We start from the raw sequence: 13,100 nt of genomic DNA, 5'->3' as shown, positions 1-13,100 counted from the left end.
TGCTAACACGTGATATTTCTTTTTTCACCCCATCATATATGAGAAGACCACTAGTTATTGTAAGCTCCCATTTTATAATACTCTACCTTCTCTGCTCTATTTTCAAAGCTGAAAAGTCATTTTATATTTTGGGGTGTTAAAGAGCTAATTTGAGTTGGTGATAAAGATGGTAATCTCTATCCAAAAGCAATATTAAGAGATGAGAAAGTTGACTTGAAGGTGAAGATAGACCAGGGGAAAAAAAGGAATAAAAATATGAGGAGCAATAGATTTCCTCATTTGCAGAGAAAAACTCACAGAGAAAAATGGGTACTCATGGATGCACTTGGATGTGATTAAGTAGTAAACTCAGCAGATATATCCAGAATGGCTCTAAAATGCTTGATGGTCATACATTCTGGGGTGGAATGAGGAACTTAGTGCATTAACTGGGGCTGAAAAGAAGCCACACATATTTAAAATGTAAAAACAGAAAGTTACTGTATCATGCAGAACAGAAAGGAGAGAACTGTAGCATTTCCTTCATTGTTTTCTATGTCTCTGTAGTTGGAGAACCATTTGAGTCTCAGCCAAGTCTCTGGTTTCTTGATTTGCAGGTATTCTGCTTGGCCTCCCAAGTTCTTTCCACTGTCTCTTAAGCCTGCCAGGTTTGCTGCTCCCCACTGCAGACTCTGCTTGAGCAGGCTGGCAGCTCCTTCCCTCTCTGGCTTGCACCCTGTGCTGTGCCATGAACACAGACACACTCCTTGGTTCACTTCACTTTTTATGAGACAACGATACAAACACATGGAGCAAATATCATGTCACAGAGGATGATAGTAGCAAATTTCAGAAGCAGCCTTTCATCCCTAGGAAGGTGGGAAGCTGGGAAAATCCAGAATCACCCAGTGATAAGAAGAATCCTTCCAGTCCTGTAACCTAATTTTTAAAAATGAAATTAATGTTCTGCGAATGTGTGATGTGAACTTTCTTCAATACAAAGAAATCCTTTCCTCCAAATGTCATGTGTTCTAATATGTCATGTATTTGATCTTGCAAACACTTTTCTCTAGGATTTTTTTATTTAATTATTCATTGGGGTTGAACAGGTTCAGCATTAATTTTAAAAATAGGGAACATTAATCTCATATCAGTGGCTTGTAGTTAAGCAGCTGTGGTATTCTTGGGTGTATAGTAATGAAGCAGGTATAAATATTTAAGTGTTGCCTCAAAGATAAATAATTAGATCATACTGACAAATAACAGAAGCCAAAAGAAATTCTGTGGATACAAATAAAATCAGGCCAGGAACAGAGCCCTGTGGGACTCCAATGATAGGGAAAAAAAAAAACTAACATCTTGAAAGAACAAAACAACTAACCTGCAACCTTGCAATGAACTCTAAGTGGAATAGATCAATTCCAATCGGTCTGAGATCTGCACTGAACATGTTTGAAAGAATGCTGTAGTTTATGGCTTCAAACTCAGCAGTAATATAAAGACACACTAATACATAGCAAGTATTCCTGAATCAGAATACCAAAAAAAGATCAAAGCATAACTTCAAAAAGCAGATTCAGAGTTGTGTCTCTTTTGAAGTCAACTTGGACACATTTATTGTGAAGATCACATGTCTGGAGGTGTGCCTGAAGCTGTAACAGCCTTCTGTACAATAGTCTTGGGACTATTTGAGTTGCTATTTTATTGGATAGATTGGATGGATTACTGGATAGAACTCAATGACATTTTTCTCTCCCAATATTGTGTGAATGTAATTGATAAATGTAGTTTCTGGGCATTTAATGCCTTTTATGCATGGCTTATTTTTCCTTTGCAGGGCTAATTTCTACATAGGCAGTATAGTAACTTAAAGAGGGAATCACAGAACATTCTGCACCAAAAGGGAAAAGTTCAAAAAGGGTGCCAGAAAGGGAAAATAATTAATTAGTGAAGACTAATTTTTACCAATTTTGCGTCTCTAATTTTCTCACTGTATTAAAAATTATCTAGGAAGTTTAAATTAGAATTGTTTACAATTTAGTTTGGTCATTTCAGGAAGAAAGCTACCCTTCACTGTGTTTGAAATCTCAGACTAGAACTAGCAATTGCACCTTTAAGTACAAGCCTCAGATAAAAAAAAAAAAAGCTTTAACTATTTGAAATGCTTTTAAATATGACTTCCATATATTAATATTCTAACTAGAATGCTAAAATTTTTATTAAAATTAGGAACAGAAAAATACAGAAACCTATGAAGGAAGAAAATGTATCAACAGACAGACTAAGTTTGAATTGCATTGCTGAGAGATAACATAAGTCACAGCCATCTATGCTGAGATGTACAGGATGGTTGTTGCCCAAGCTGATAAATATTTAGAGTACAGTATAACACTTTAAAGTAGAATGGAAAATTACTTCTCATCAACTCCATGGCAGATAGCACCATGTCAGGAAAAATAAATGTTTTCTAAAGCCTAACGGAAGCAATTTATACATACCTGCAGTGTAAAGTATATATTTTTCTTTATACTAAAATAGTGATAATGAACTTGTAGTAAATTACTTGATAGTAAATATTTTCCTACATGCCTTATGTGTGATAACCATACTTTTCTAGGAACTTTTACCATGTAGTGGCCAGGAGTCCTTAATGACTTGAAAGCAATCAAAAAATACTTATTTTTAAAAATAGGGAACATTCATTACTTTTAGGGGGGGATAAAACAGCAAAATACTATAATCAGACAGCCGCCACTTAGTTTTAGTAGTGGGATGGTATGCCTGTAAATAGCTTTCAAAGGCATGGCACAGAGAAGAGTTTTGAAAGATACTTTCAGATTTGAAATTACTGGGGAGGTCTGGGTTAAGAAGCTTTGAACAATTTTCATTTCCTAACATCTTGGATCTTCATACTTCCTTTGTCTTACTGGACCGTCATATTCCTTGGAGAATAAATTATATTGATATCTTGGGTGTCACATCACTGGTAAAATGATAACAGAGTTTCAGTAGCAAAGATCATATATAAAATTTCCATGCCAGTGCCCTTTCTAAGGCACCTTCTGAGAGGATCCTTCTTTTAGTGCAGCCCTGTAGAGAAGTGTGGTACTTCCATGTTACAAGGTAAAGCTGTTTTTAAAATTATGATCTATCCCACTGGTGAAGACTAAGAAGAAAATCTGGTGCAAATATCTTAATAATTACTGTGGGACATTGAAATATCCCCCCTTCTAGCTTCCAGTAATAAAAACTTAAATAAAAGGTTGTCTCTTAGTAATTTTCTACCACTTTATCCTGTTTTAACCTGATTACCATCTGCCAGTACTTTATGGAGACAGAGCAGCAATCAGAGTGCCACAAATGATTACTGATGTCTCTTCTTCTCACTTGCTTAATTGTCCTGCACATATTTTCTCTCCTTTAGTCCTCTGCATAAGTGAAAAGCTATTCCTGTGATCCTGCAATGGAATGTGTGATGCTTCTGCTACATAGCTTGAAACTTAGGTGCTCAGGCTTAGTATGAAGAGGGGAAAATGGGAGTATTGGCTCCAGAGAGATAACTGGGTCAGTCCAGCTTGTGCACTGAAGGGTGTAAGGGCAGGTCTTCTCTTGAGGAGGGAAGGCAACGGGAAGAAGTTTTACCAGGAAAGAACATGCTTATCTGGAAAGTTTATATAAGCTACAAGTACAAATTTTGGAAAGTCCAAAGTTCAGACTTCATGCATGTAGCACTGACTTATCATCAATCCCCAGTTTTGCTTCCCATTCCTAGTTGATTTTTATTTCTTTTTCTGTGTGTTGCACCCTCTTCAGTTTCATGCCTTTTCTTAATGAATGTAATTGCATTGATATATTGCAATTCAATAAAAAATCTCAGTACAAGGAAAATACTTTAGTGCAAAATAGTATTTGGAACCCCATAGGTTAAGAAAATCTTCTGTAGGTAAAAATACAAGTTTAAACACCTGTTAGTCTGCCTCTCTTTTGGAAAAGGGAGGTGCCAACCATTCGAGGCATCAGCTTTGGGTCTTACTCCCATTTATAAAATAGGGAAGCAAGCACAAATAGAACATAAGGTATTCCAGGCTAAGAAACTGCAGCATTTCCTAAGAACTATGCTATGCCATGTTGCTGCTCGGTTCATACTCTGCACCTCCATACATGCTTAGAATTTTCCAAGTTTGAAGGAAGAAATTAGTAATATTCCAATGAGCTGACAAGATCTGGCAGCTGTTTGCACAGGACCTGCCAGCAGATCAATGGGATATTGCCAGAGAAGCTGAAATCCAGATGAGAGGGTGGAAAAGGAGATTGTTTTTTTCTGAGCTCTGATTCTTTAACGCTAAGTTCAAAGGAAAGCAAATTTTAACTTGCATATGGGTGAATGCACTGGATAAATAGTAGTAAGGCAACCCAAAATGTCATCTGTCTAGAAAAGAATAACCCTCAAAATCACTGATGACAGTGGATACACTTTCTTCAGCCAGCAGCATACTGCACTTCTCTCAGTCGGGCAGATGATGACAGCCGCTGCTCTGATATGGCCCGTGAATGAATGAGCATCATTTTAATGGACTGCCTGCGGTGGACAGCCAGCACAGATTTGCACTTCCAAGCACAGCAGGTAGTGAACTCTAAAGGAACATTTCACACTGGCCATTAAGCATCCAGCATGACCACAAAACTGAGGTGGCACAAGGAGAGAGCAATTCCCTGGGAATAGGGATCATGTTTTGCAGCCAGCTGCAGATAAAATAACCAGCTTCTGCTGTAACCTGCTATTATCTGTGGGATGCTAAAAAATCCTCTCCCTAGGATTTTAAGTTTCTCTCTGTGTGACTGTAGTTAATGACTGGACTACATGGGGTGTTTGTTATTTAGTGACTGAATATCCCTACTGCTGACAAGTTGTACTTGGTTTGGTTTGAGTTGTTTTTTTTTTTGGGGGGGGGGGGATTTGGTTGTTTTTTTGTTTTGTTTTGTTTTTTTAATTTAAAGCATAGTACTATAGAACTGTACAGAACACGCTTTTTAAATTGAACTTTCTTCCAGGTTTATGCAACTTTCTGAAGCTATTTAATGTAGTCCTGTGACTCCATGGCAAAAAATTATCCATAATCCATTAACCAGGCAGAAATAAACAAAACCAATTATTTTATATCATCCCTAAACCACTATTTTCCTCTTGGAAAACCTACATAAATGTTGCTGTTATTTACAGCTGACCAATTAAATAGAGGTTTGTATGCATCCAAAAGTTCATTCAGTGTAAAGTTTTAAGATATTTGATGCCTGCTTAGACTGAAATGAACATAATAATGTCTTTGCCTCCAATGAAAATAAAAACTCAATTTTCTATGTTTAATGGCCACATGTGGTCTTAGTCCTGGAAGACTGTTAATTATAAGGGACAAAAATACCAGATAAAATCAAAATTAATTTTTAAAACTAGAAGTAACTTATAATTCAAATAATTGATGACAAGTCTTCAAATTAAAGAGCTAGAAGCCGTAAAATAGAGTGCAGAATGAAAAATGGCACATTCCATTGCCTTGTGTGATAGAACAGCCTCTTTCCTTGAGAATGAACTTCAAACAAATTTTAAGGTGAACTTCAGTTTTAATACTGCAAAAGAGAAAGCCTTGGCTAAACAGGCTTGAGCAGCTCATCTCAACACTTGCTGGATCGTGCTATTAAATATATTCTCCTTGTTGGAACAAAGAAATGTCTGTATTGTCAATCATTAACACACCTCAACTTAATTTCTTACTCAAAAAGATTTGTTAGTAGAAAGGCAAGTTACTTTAAATTCTCTCCCTGCTTACAATTGCAGATAATGCTTGTGACTGCTGAGAGGAATGATGTGAGCTTCTGAAGTGGTGAATTGCCTTAAAAACATTATTTTAGCTCCTTGTGTTAAAATGTGTTCAATACAAAAAATTTTTTAAAATGACAAAAACTTCCAGACAATTGTAAATCACATTACACTAAAAGGCATCACCAGAAAAAAAAAAAAAAAAAAAAGCCCTAACAACCTAACAAAAAAAAAAAAACACTGTGGACACAATTTCTTCTAAAATATTATTTAGTAAATATATACTGTATTAGATATCTAACATTTAGCTCTGAGGTTCCCAGCAAATGAAGGAGATAGATCTGTTAAAACACATCCAGAGGAGGGACACCAAGCAGATTAGAGGGATGGAGCACCTCTCTTATAAGGAAAGGCTTATAGGAGAGAATTGGGATTTTTCAGCCTGGAGAAGAGAAGGCTTCAGGGTCACCTAATTGTGGCCTTCCAGTACCTGGAGGGAGCCTACAAGAAAGATGTAAAGAGACTTTTTATAAGAGCATGTAGTGACAGGATGAGGAGGAATGGCTTCAAACTGAAAGAGAGTAGGTTTAGATTAGATTTTAGGAAGAAATTCTTTATTGTGAAACTGAGGCACAAAAGCAGATTGCCCAGAGAAGTTGGATGCCCCATCTCTGGAAGTGTTCAAGGTCAGGTTGGATAAGCAGCCTGCCCTAGTGGAAGGTGTTCCTGTCTGTGGCAGAGGGGTTGGGACTAAATGACTTTTAAAAACTTTTCCAACCCAAACCATTCTGTGATTCTGAGATTTAACAATCAACTTTTACAACAGTTCATCTGCAACTATTTCCTCTGTTAGAATTTGAGCCCACTAGTGCTGAAGTAAATTTTGATGCATGTTATGGTGTATAGTGACAACATTCTGAAGGAGAGCTGCAGATAGGCTGGGGCAGGCACCCAGGCTCGGCAAGCTCTTCAGCACATTATGTCCTGCTCAGGAAGTTTTACGAGCACAGTCTTGGTGAAGAGGTGATGTGGTATGTTTGAAGTACATCAAGGTCAGTTTTCAGCCATTTCTGGACTCAGGAGGAGAAGCAAACTGAAATCAGGAGCATTTCCACAGATTTCAGTGGGTATTTCATTAGTCTGTCAGTCTCTAAGCCTCATTTCCTCATCGTCTCACCCTGGACAGGCACTCTTTTTTGGTCTACATAGTGCACACATTGACTGGGAAAGAACTGCTTTTTCATTCATTGTTCATCCAGCAAGTAGCATAATGAGTACCAAAATTCTGCTTAGGATTTTTGTCTATGTGCCTATATATAAACAAGTGGAGAGGTTGCTTTCCATGCAACCAAAGAATTCTACTGTACTGTGGATTTGTCAGCTGTGGACATGTCTGCAAAAGGTCCTTTGAAATCAACACAATAATCTTTTCCACTAACCTGCTTTTAAGATACCTAGGATAGCATGAAATTGTGGCCTCTTGGAGCTGCTTAAAATCTAACCAAAATAACAAAATACAAGACTCAGATTGAAATGTCTTTTAAAAAAAATCATTATTACCATAGAAGGATCTAAAAACTTCTCAAGAGCACATTATTTCTGACATAGAAAGTGGAAGGATTCTGAAAAGGTGTCCTGACCCCACAAGTTCGTCCAGAGAAGATGCTGCTGCATTTTCATATTTAGTGATCACTTGTTTATTCTTAACTAAACTCTTATGTCTTTGATTTTTGTTGATGCTTTTCTACAAGTCCATTGAACCTGTAGAGTTTAGATGAAATTAGGTTCACACGCTAAACTGTTTCCATTGCCTAAATTTCTAAACACTTATAAAGGAGTTTAAGGGGAAATATTCAATTATGTATATATATATATATATATACACACACAGACACACATATATATATATACATATATATACTGCGATTGCTCTAATGAGAATCAGCTATTTTACCCCATAGTGGTTTCACTTTACATGCTCTGCACATCCATGAATGCTCCTTTTGCACACACATGAGTGTGTATGTCTGCTCATCCAACTGCTGCCTGTCTTTCCAGGCATGGGGCTAAGTAGCCCCCAAGGAAGACAGAGCATGGAACCTTCTATAAGCAGTTTCCACAGCATCTTTATCTGCTTGGTTTATTTCTTGTATGCAAACCTGTGCATGAATTTTTTTTTTTTCTTTTTAAACATAATCTGCCCACGTTTCTTTTTGAGTTGACATATTTTCATTTCCATTTGTTCATTTCTGGAACTGTTGTATTTTCAGTTGATTTCATAGGTGGACTTGACACATACTCCTACCGACAGCCCCCCCAGGAACATGTTGAGTTAAAGCCTGTAAAGCCTGTAGGTAAGGTTCTGGTCCCATGGACCACATTAATCCTTCTAACTGAACTGAACTGAAAGCTAACCTTCTCCTAAAATAATTTGGGCATCAGAATACTGATAATTTAATGACATTTTAATTAGAACTTAATTAAAAATTAATCCACATAACAAATTTGAGTAAGGACACTTTGTCATTGGTGGCATATCTGCTAAAGCAAGGATTAGGAGATATCATCATGTCTGCCACATCGTGCCTCATCTTAACACAGGGAGAGGCTCTCACTGAAGGATGGAATTGCCTCCTTGCTGCATTTTTAGCAAGAAAAGAGCTGGTTTAGAGATTCTGCAGCTGCAGGAACCTTAATGAGATTAACCCATTTATAGAAAAGCAGTAGTTATTACTTGTCTAGCTACTGAAAGAAAAAGTTTTGCTGAAAAACTGCTTGTCATCTTAAAATCTATCTGTAGATTTTCACTGAAAGTTAATTATCTCTTTGTCATCACTTATTTTTTGCACCAAAAAAATCATTTTCATAGACTCTTTGTGCTTTGCTACCTAATGAATAAGGTTGAATGCGTATCTATTCTTTTTATCTGGAAAAAAATTGGATATGGAAATATGGGATGACATTACTAGTCATTTTGGCAGAAGCTCATATAACTTCAAGTAGATGGCTTTTCAAATTATTATTGGTAAACCAGAAGTTGTTAATTTGGATATTCTTTATGGCTGGAACTTGTTGTGATGTTGCTCTCTGTCTTTAAATTTACCTTTGGGGGAACTTGTTGTGATGTTGCTCTCTGTCTTTAAATTTACCTTTGGGCCTTTCATGCCTCTTAAATGCAGCATGAAATGCACACACAGCTAATTGACTGAAACTGATTTAATGACTCTATTTTACTTATCAGTTAACACAATTAGAATGGGATAAAGGTTTTTTCCTGGTGTATGCATGTGTGCACGTGCCAGGAGTTTTAATTTTAAATGGACAATTGTTAAAAATTTTTTGGAGTTGGAACTTGACACCTGAACTTCGTGATTTTATTAATTTTTGCAGGTTTTTATAATATATTTTAGTCATGATGCAGCATTCAATTTGTAAAAAATAAACAGAAACAAAATTTTGCTAAAAAGTTTTCTAAATATAGAATATGAAGGCCCAAAATTATGGTGTATACTAGAACAGGAGCAAATAACACATTAAGACAATTAAACAAAGTTATGAACCTTCTGATTTTTGACTAAGTACATGCTCTACATTGAAGTCTACATTTCTTTAGTAATATTTCATTAAGTCTCTATTTTGCTGCATTTTCTGTGATAAAGATGACTGCAAAATGGGGTTTTAACCTTCCGAATAAACTGCCAGACTAAAAAGTTAAATTGATATCCATGAGCAAGAAGGCCACACCTGCAACATTTACACCTCTCCACAAAAGATTTTAATCTCTAAACCTGCATTCAGATTAGCTTTAAACATCAAGTGCATAAATGTTTAGTACTTTCTTAGCAAACTACTATAATTAGAGAAGATAATAAAAGACATATTCACTAAATATTTACAAATACATTCCTGCAAAATGTATTCATTTGTTTTGCAGTAGAAAAGTCACAGCATCTGCTAATTTGTTCTTGATAGGAGATTTTTGATAAGTAGCTCAAGGGATTTGGGGGTTGTTGGCGATCTTACAATACTGGAGAATAAAAGTTATCTTCCCGCCTCCTATAAATGTGTATCCTTGTACTGCTGGGGGCCCTCTCTGGCCTCTTTATTGCTTCAAGTAGTATAAAATTGGGACAGAAATTATATTTGGTTTTCTTCTTTATTGATGTTTCAATTGTATGTACTGAAAGATATAGAGGACCTTTATCTAAGCTGGGAGGGAAATAATGTCAGTGATCAAACTCTGAATTAAAAGCCAAATTGCTGGAAATAATTTGGTCAGTGGATTGTGCCAGAACTTTGCAGATGCTTATCTCTCTGCAGCACATTAGCCTTCTTGACTTCTTTTGATAAGTTAATTGCTATATGTATCAGTTATATACAGTCTGAAAATTTTTAGTATCTCTAAAAAGTGACTTCTGGTGTCTAGGCTGTGCAAAACTCCATTTCTGAGAGAATTCTCTTAGAACTGAACATGAATAATGCTTGCAAAAATTCATTAAAAGCCTTTATAAATGTTATTTTATAGATGAAAGCTTGGCTATATATGCCTTTTTCTCATCCCTTTTATTTCCCTTATTTCACTCAAAAATTAACTAAACATAGCCCACTGAAAATACAAGGCTCTATGGTCTCATCCAAGCTATGAAGACAGTCTGCTTGTATCAAGTGCTCACATTCAGTATAATGTCTGCTTAGTGCTCCCGTAATTATTAATGATTAGCAAGACTAAGATTAGTTTTCCTTCTCACCTCTGAGAAGAAGTTAAATTTGAACTTGTTCCCATGGGGAACAATTTTTAATCCAAATACTAATGATCATGGCTTGCCTGTTTGTTCTTTGTTCTGCCTGTAACTCCATTAGGCTATGGGACAAGGAGAAGCAGGATCTTTGCCCTCAGCCATGCAGCTTCAATTAAGATGTGTGTAAGGCAGGAGACAACAGGGGGAGTAGGAAAAAAATCATTGTGTTCCCTTTGTGCCTAAAGCATATGGTCTATAAAGAAGACTGTTGTGCCTGTTTGAATCACAGAATCAACAGCCAGGTCGCTCAGTAATATTTAGAAACACTTCATGTACTGATCTGTGGAAAAGAGAGGAGCATTGTGGCTAGCAGGAAAAAATAAGAAGCTACATTTTGGGTTGCATTAGAGGTTATTATTTTTAATAATAATTATATAATAATACATGTTAATAAAATAATATAATTGTGCTGCAATGAGAACAATGTACTAATATGATAATGAAAATTTTAATTATAATTGTAATAGTAGTAATAATAATAAAATTAAATAAAACTACTACAGCTTTGAGCAACTCTATCTGGACAGACACTGAATCCCTAATTCCAATTTGGCATGTCCCTAGCCTTTTTAAGAACAATACTAATTTGTGCTTGTGGAATTGATCCACTATATGAGAAACGGTGCCAGTGGAGAGGTCACTACTCTGTGATAAATCTGGGTGATCCTGTCCTGTTTGTATCTTCTCCTGAGACTTTACCCACCTTTAAATTGCTCTGAAAGACCAACACAAATTTTCCAAGATTACACAAGTGAAAATGGTTACAGGGAGTCATGTGAGAATACATAGATTCAGCAGATGTGTCACTGTGGTGAGGACTATAAACAGCTCAAATGTCTCATGCTGTTGAAATATATTATTCTAAAATAAATCTATTATTGTATGAGCTTCAGGTATGCTTTACCAGTTATGGGACTTCTCCCAAATGTTTTCTGCTTTTGTGGTATGCATAGTACAAAGCTACTTCTTTGTACCAGCCATTTATTCTTGACCATATAGGTGAGTCTCACAGCTGATGAAATTATTGACCTTGTAAGATTTATCCACTTGTTCAATAGTTACTAACCTCTCAGCTTGTATGAATTTACAGCTTATAAACTAGAAGATAAACAAAATAGATTTTCATTTGTCAGTAATTCTTATATCCTGCTTTTTAGGTCGAAGTAAGTAATAAACATGGACTCAAGACTTCTGCTGCTGTAGCTGAAGAAACAGATTTTAGAAAAAAAGACCAACCTTGTGGCTCATCATTCTGGAAGAAACTCACCACACCTGTTCCTCACGGCATGTGGATTGTTCTTCCCCCAGGCTCAGTGTCATTATCAGCGTTGTTATTTCATAGATCCTTGTAGATGATCTTGAATTTTTAAATAATTTACTTATATGGACAGTTGTAAATTGTAAATTTTTTTCTTTTTTAATTTCAGTATTTTTACAATGTTTAGTGTTGAGGCATGAAAAGAAAACAACTTGTGAAAACTAGGAGGAGGGTGCATCTTTCTCAAAAGTTCAGTATTTTTTGACTGAGAGGATCATACTGTGCCTGGTCAAGATTGTGTCAGTAAACAGTAATTTTGACTCCAAAATACACAGCAGGAGTCAAACCCTAATAGTGATCAAGAGATCATTTCGATGCTGTCTTTAGAATTCACAGTGTCCACTCCTTGCATTGTTTGAACTGCTGTTTGCAGTAGGAATTGATGTATGACTCTTCTTACCCAGATGTTCAAGCACTAATGTACTCACCTAATTATTACAATTGACATATGACTCCTCCTTTCCTTATCTCTTGTGCCCCAAGTCCATCTTGAGTAGCTGTCTCTAGTTGGAAGAGAAGTAGGACAAGTGCCCAATGGATGTCCATCTCTAGGAACCCTTACACCCAGGGCTGTTTAGATGTCTGTGATTTGCACATTTTTAAACTCCTTTCCTCCCTTCTCCCAGGAAGAAGCCAAGCATAAATGTACAGTACAAGGCACCAACTGAAGCCTTAGAAGCCTCTGGGGACTAATTTTCTCTTAATTTAAAAGTAAACAAGCAAAACTGAAAAAATGCGTGTAAAATTTTGTAAAGTTATTTGTAAATACTTCTAGACAAATATGTATGTAACTGTGGTACTTTGTTTTCTATTCTGTCACCACTAGCATAAAGTGATACACAAAGCTATTTTCTCTGGAGAGCTGGCAGTCTTTTTAACAGAACACTTTGTTTCTTTCATCTTAATTACAATATAAAGTGCTGAGTAGATTTGTTTGCCCCAGAGAGACTCATCTCTCTGCAGAGCCTATGTGCCTCAACATTGAGCAGAAACATCATGTGGATTTCGAGTCTGTTTGTGGTTTTGCACTTGTATCACTTAAACGTTTCACTGGGGAGACAGCCAGGAAGGCTGTTCCTTCTGGCACGTGTTTCTCTACCTCTGCACCAGAGACTGAACAGATCAAACAAATTCCTCCATAGAAGCCCTAAGAAATCCTCAGCTGGTCTAAACAATATTCAGGTCCTAA

At 36.4% G+C, this 13,100-nt stretch overlaps 1 protein-coding gene across 3 annotated transcripts in view; it reads left to right on the top strand.

Annotated features, from left to right (window-relative positions):
* The window catches only part of NKAIN3 (sodium/potassium transporting ATPase interacting 3), a 334,441-nt gene extending 321,682 nt beyond the window's left edge, over nt 1-12,759 (top strand). For 2 of the 3 annotated variants that reach the window (XM_021555632.2, XM_021555631.2), the window contains exon 6: nt 11,751-12,759. Coding sequence is in view for 2 of the 3 variants with exons in the window: in XM_021555631.2 (XP_021411306.1) it covers nt 11,751-11,764 (14 nt within the window). In the remaining variant the exon portion in view is untranslated. Of the gene's footprint in view, nt 1-8,064; nt 8,149-11,750 lie in introns of all 3 variants that reach the window. The other variant, XM_021555630.3, reaches the window with a different exon arrangement.
* The last annotated feature ends 341 nt before the right edge of the window (nt 12,760-13,100 follow it).

Source organism: Lonchura striata, chromosome 1 (genome assembly GCF_046129695.1).
Source record: "Lonchura striata isolate bLonStr1 chromosome 1, bLonStr1.mat, whole genome shotgun sequence".
NCBI classification, from domain to species: Eukaryota; Metazoa; Chordata; class Aves; order Passeriformes; family Estrildidae; genus Lonchura; species Lonchura striata.
Note: the sequence above shows the minus strand (reverse complement) of the source record. Positions and strands in the feature narration are given on the sequence as shown.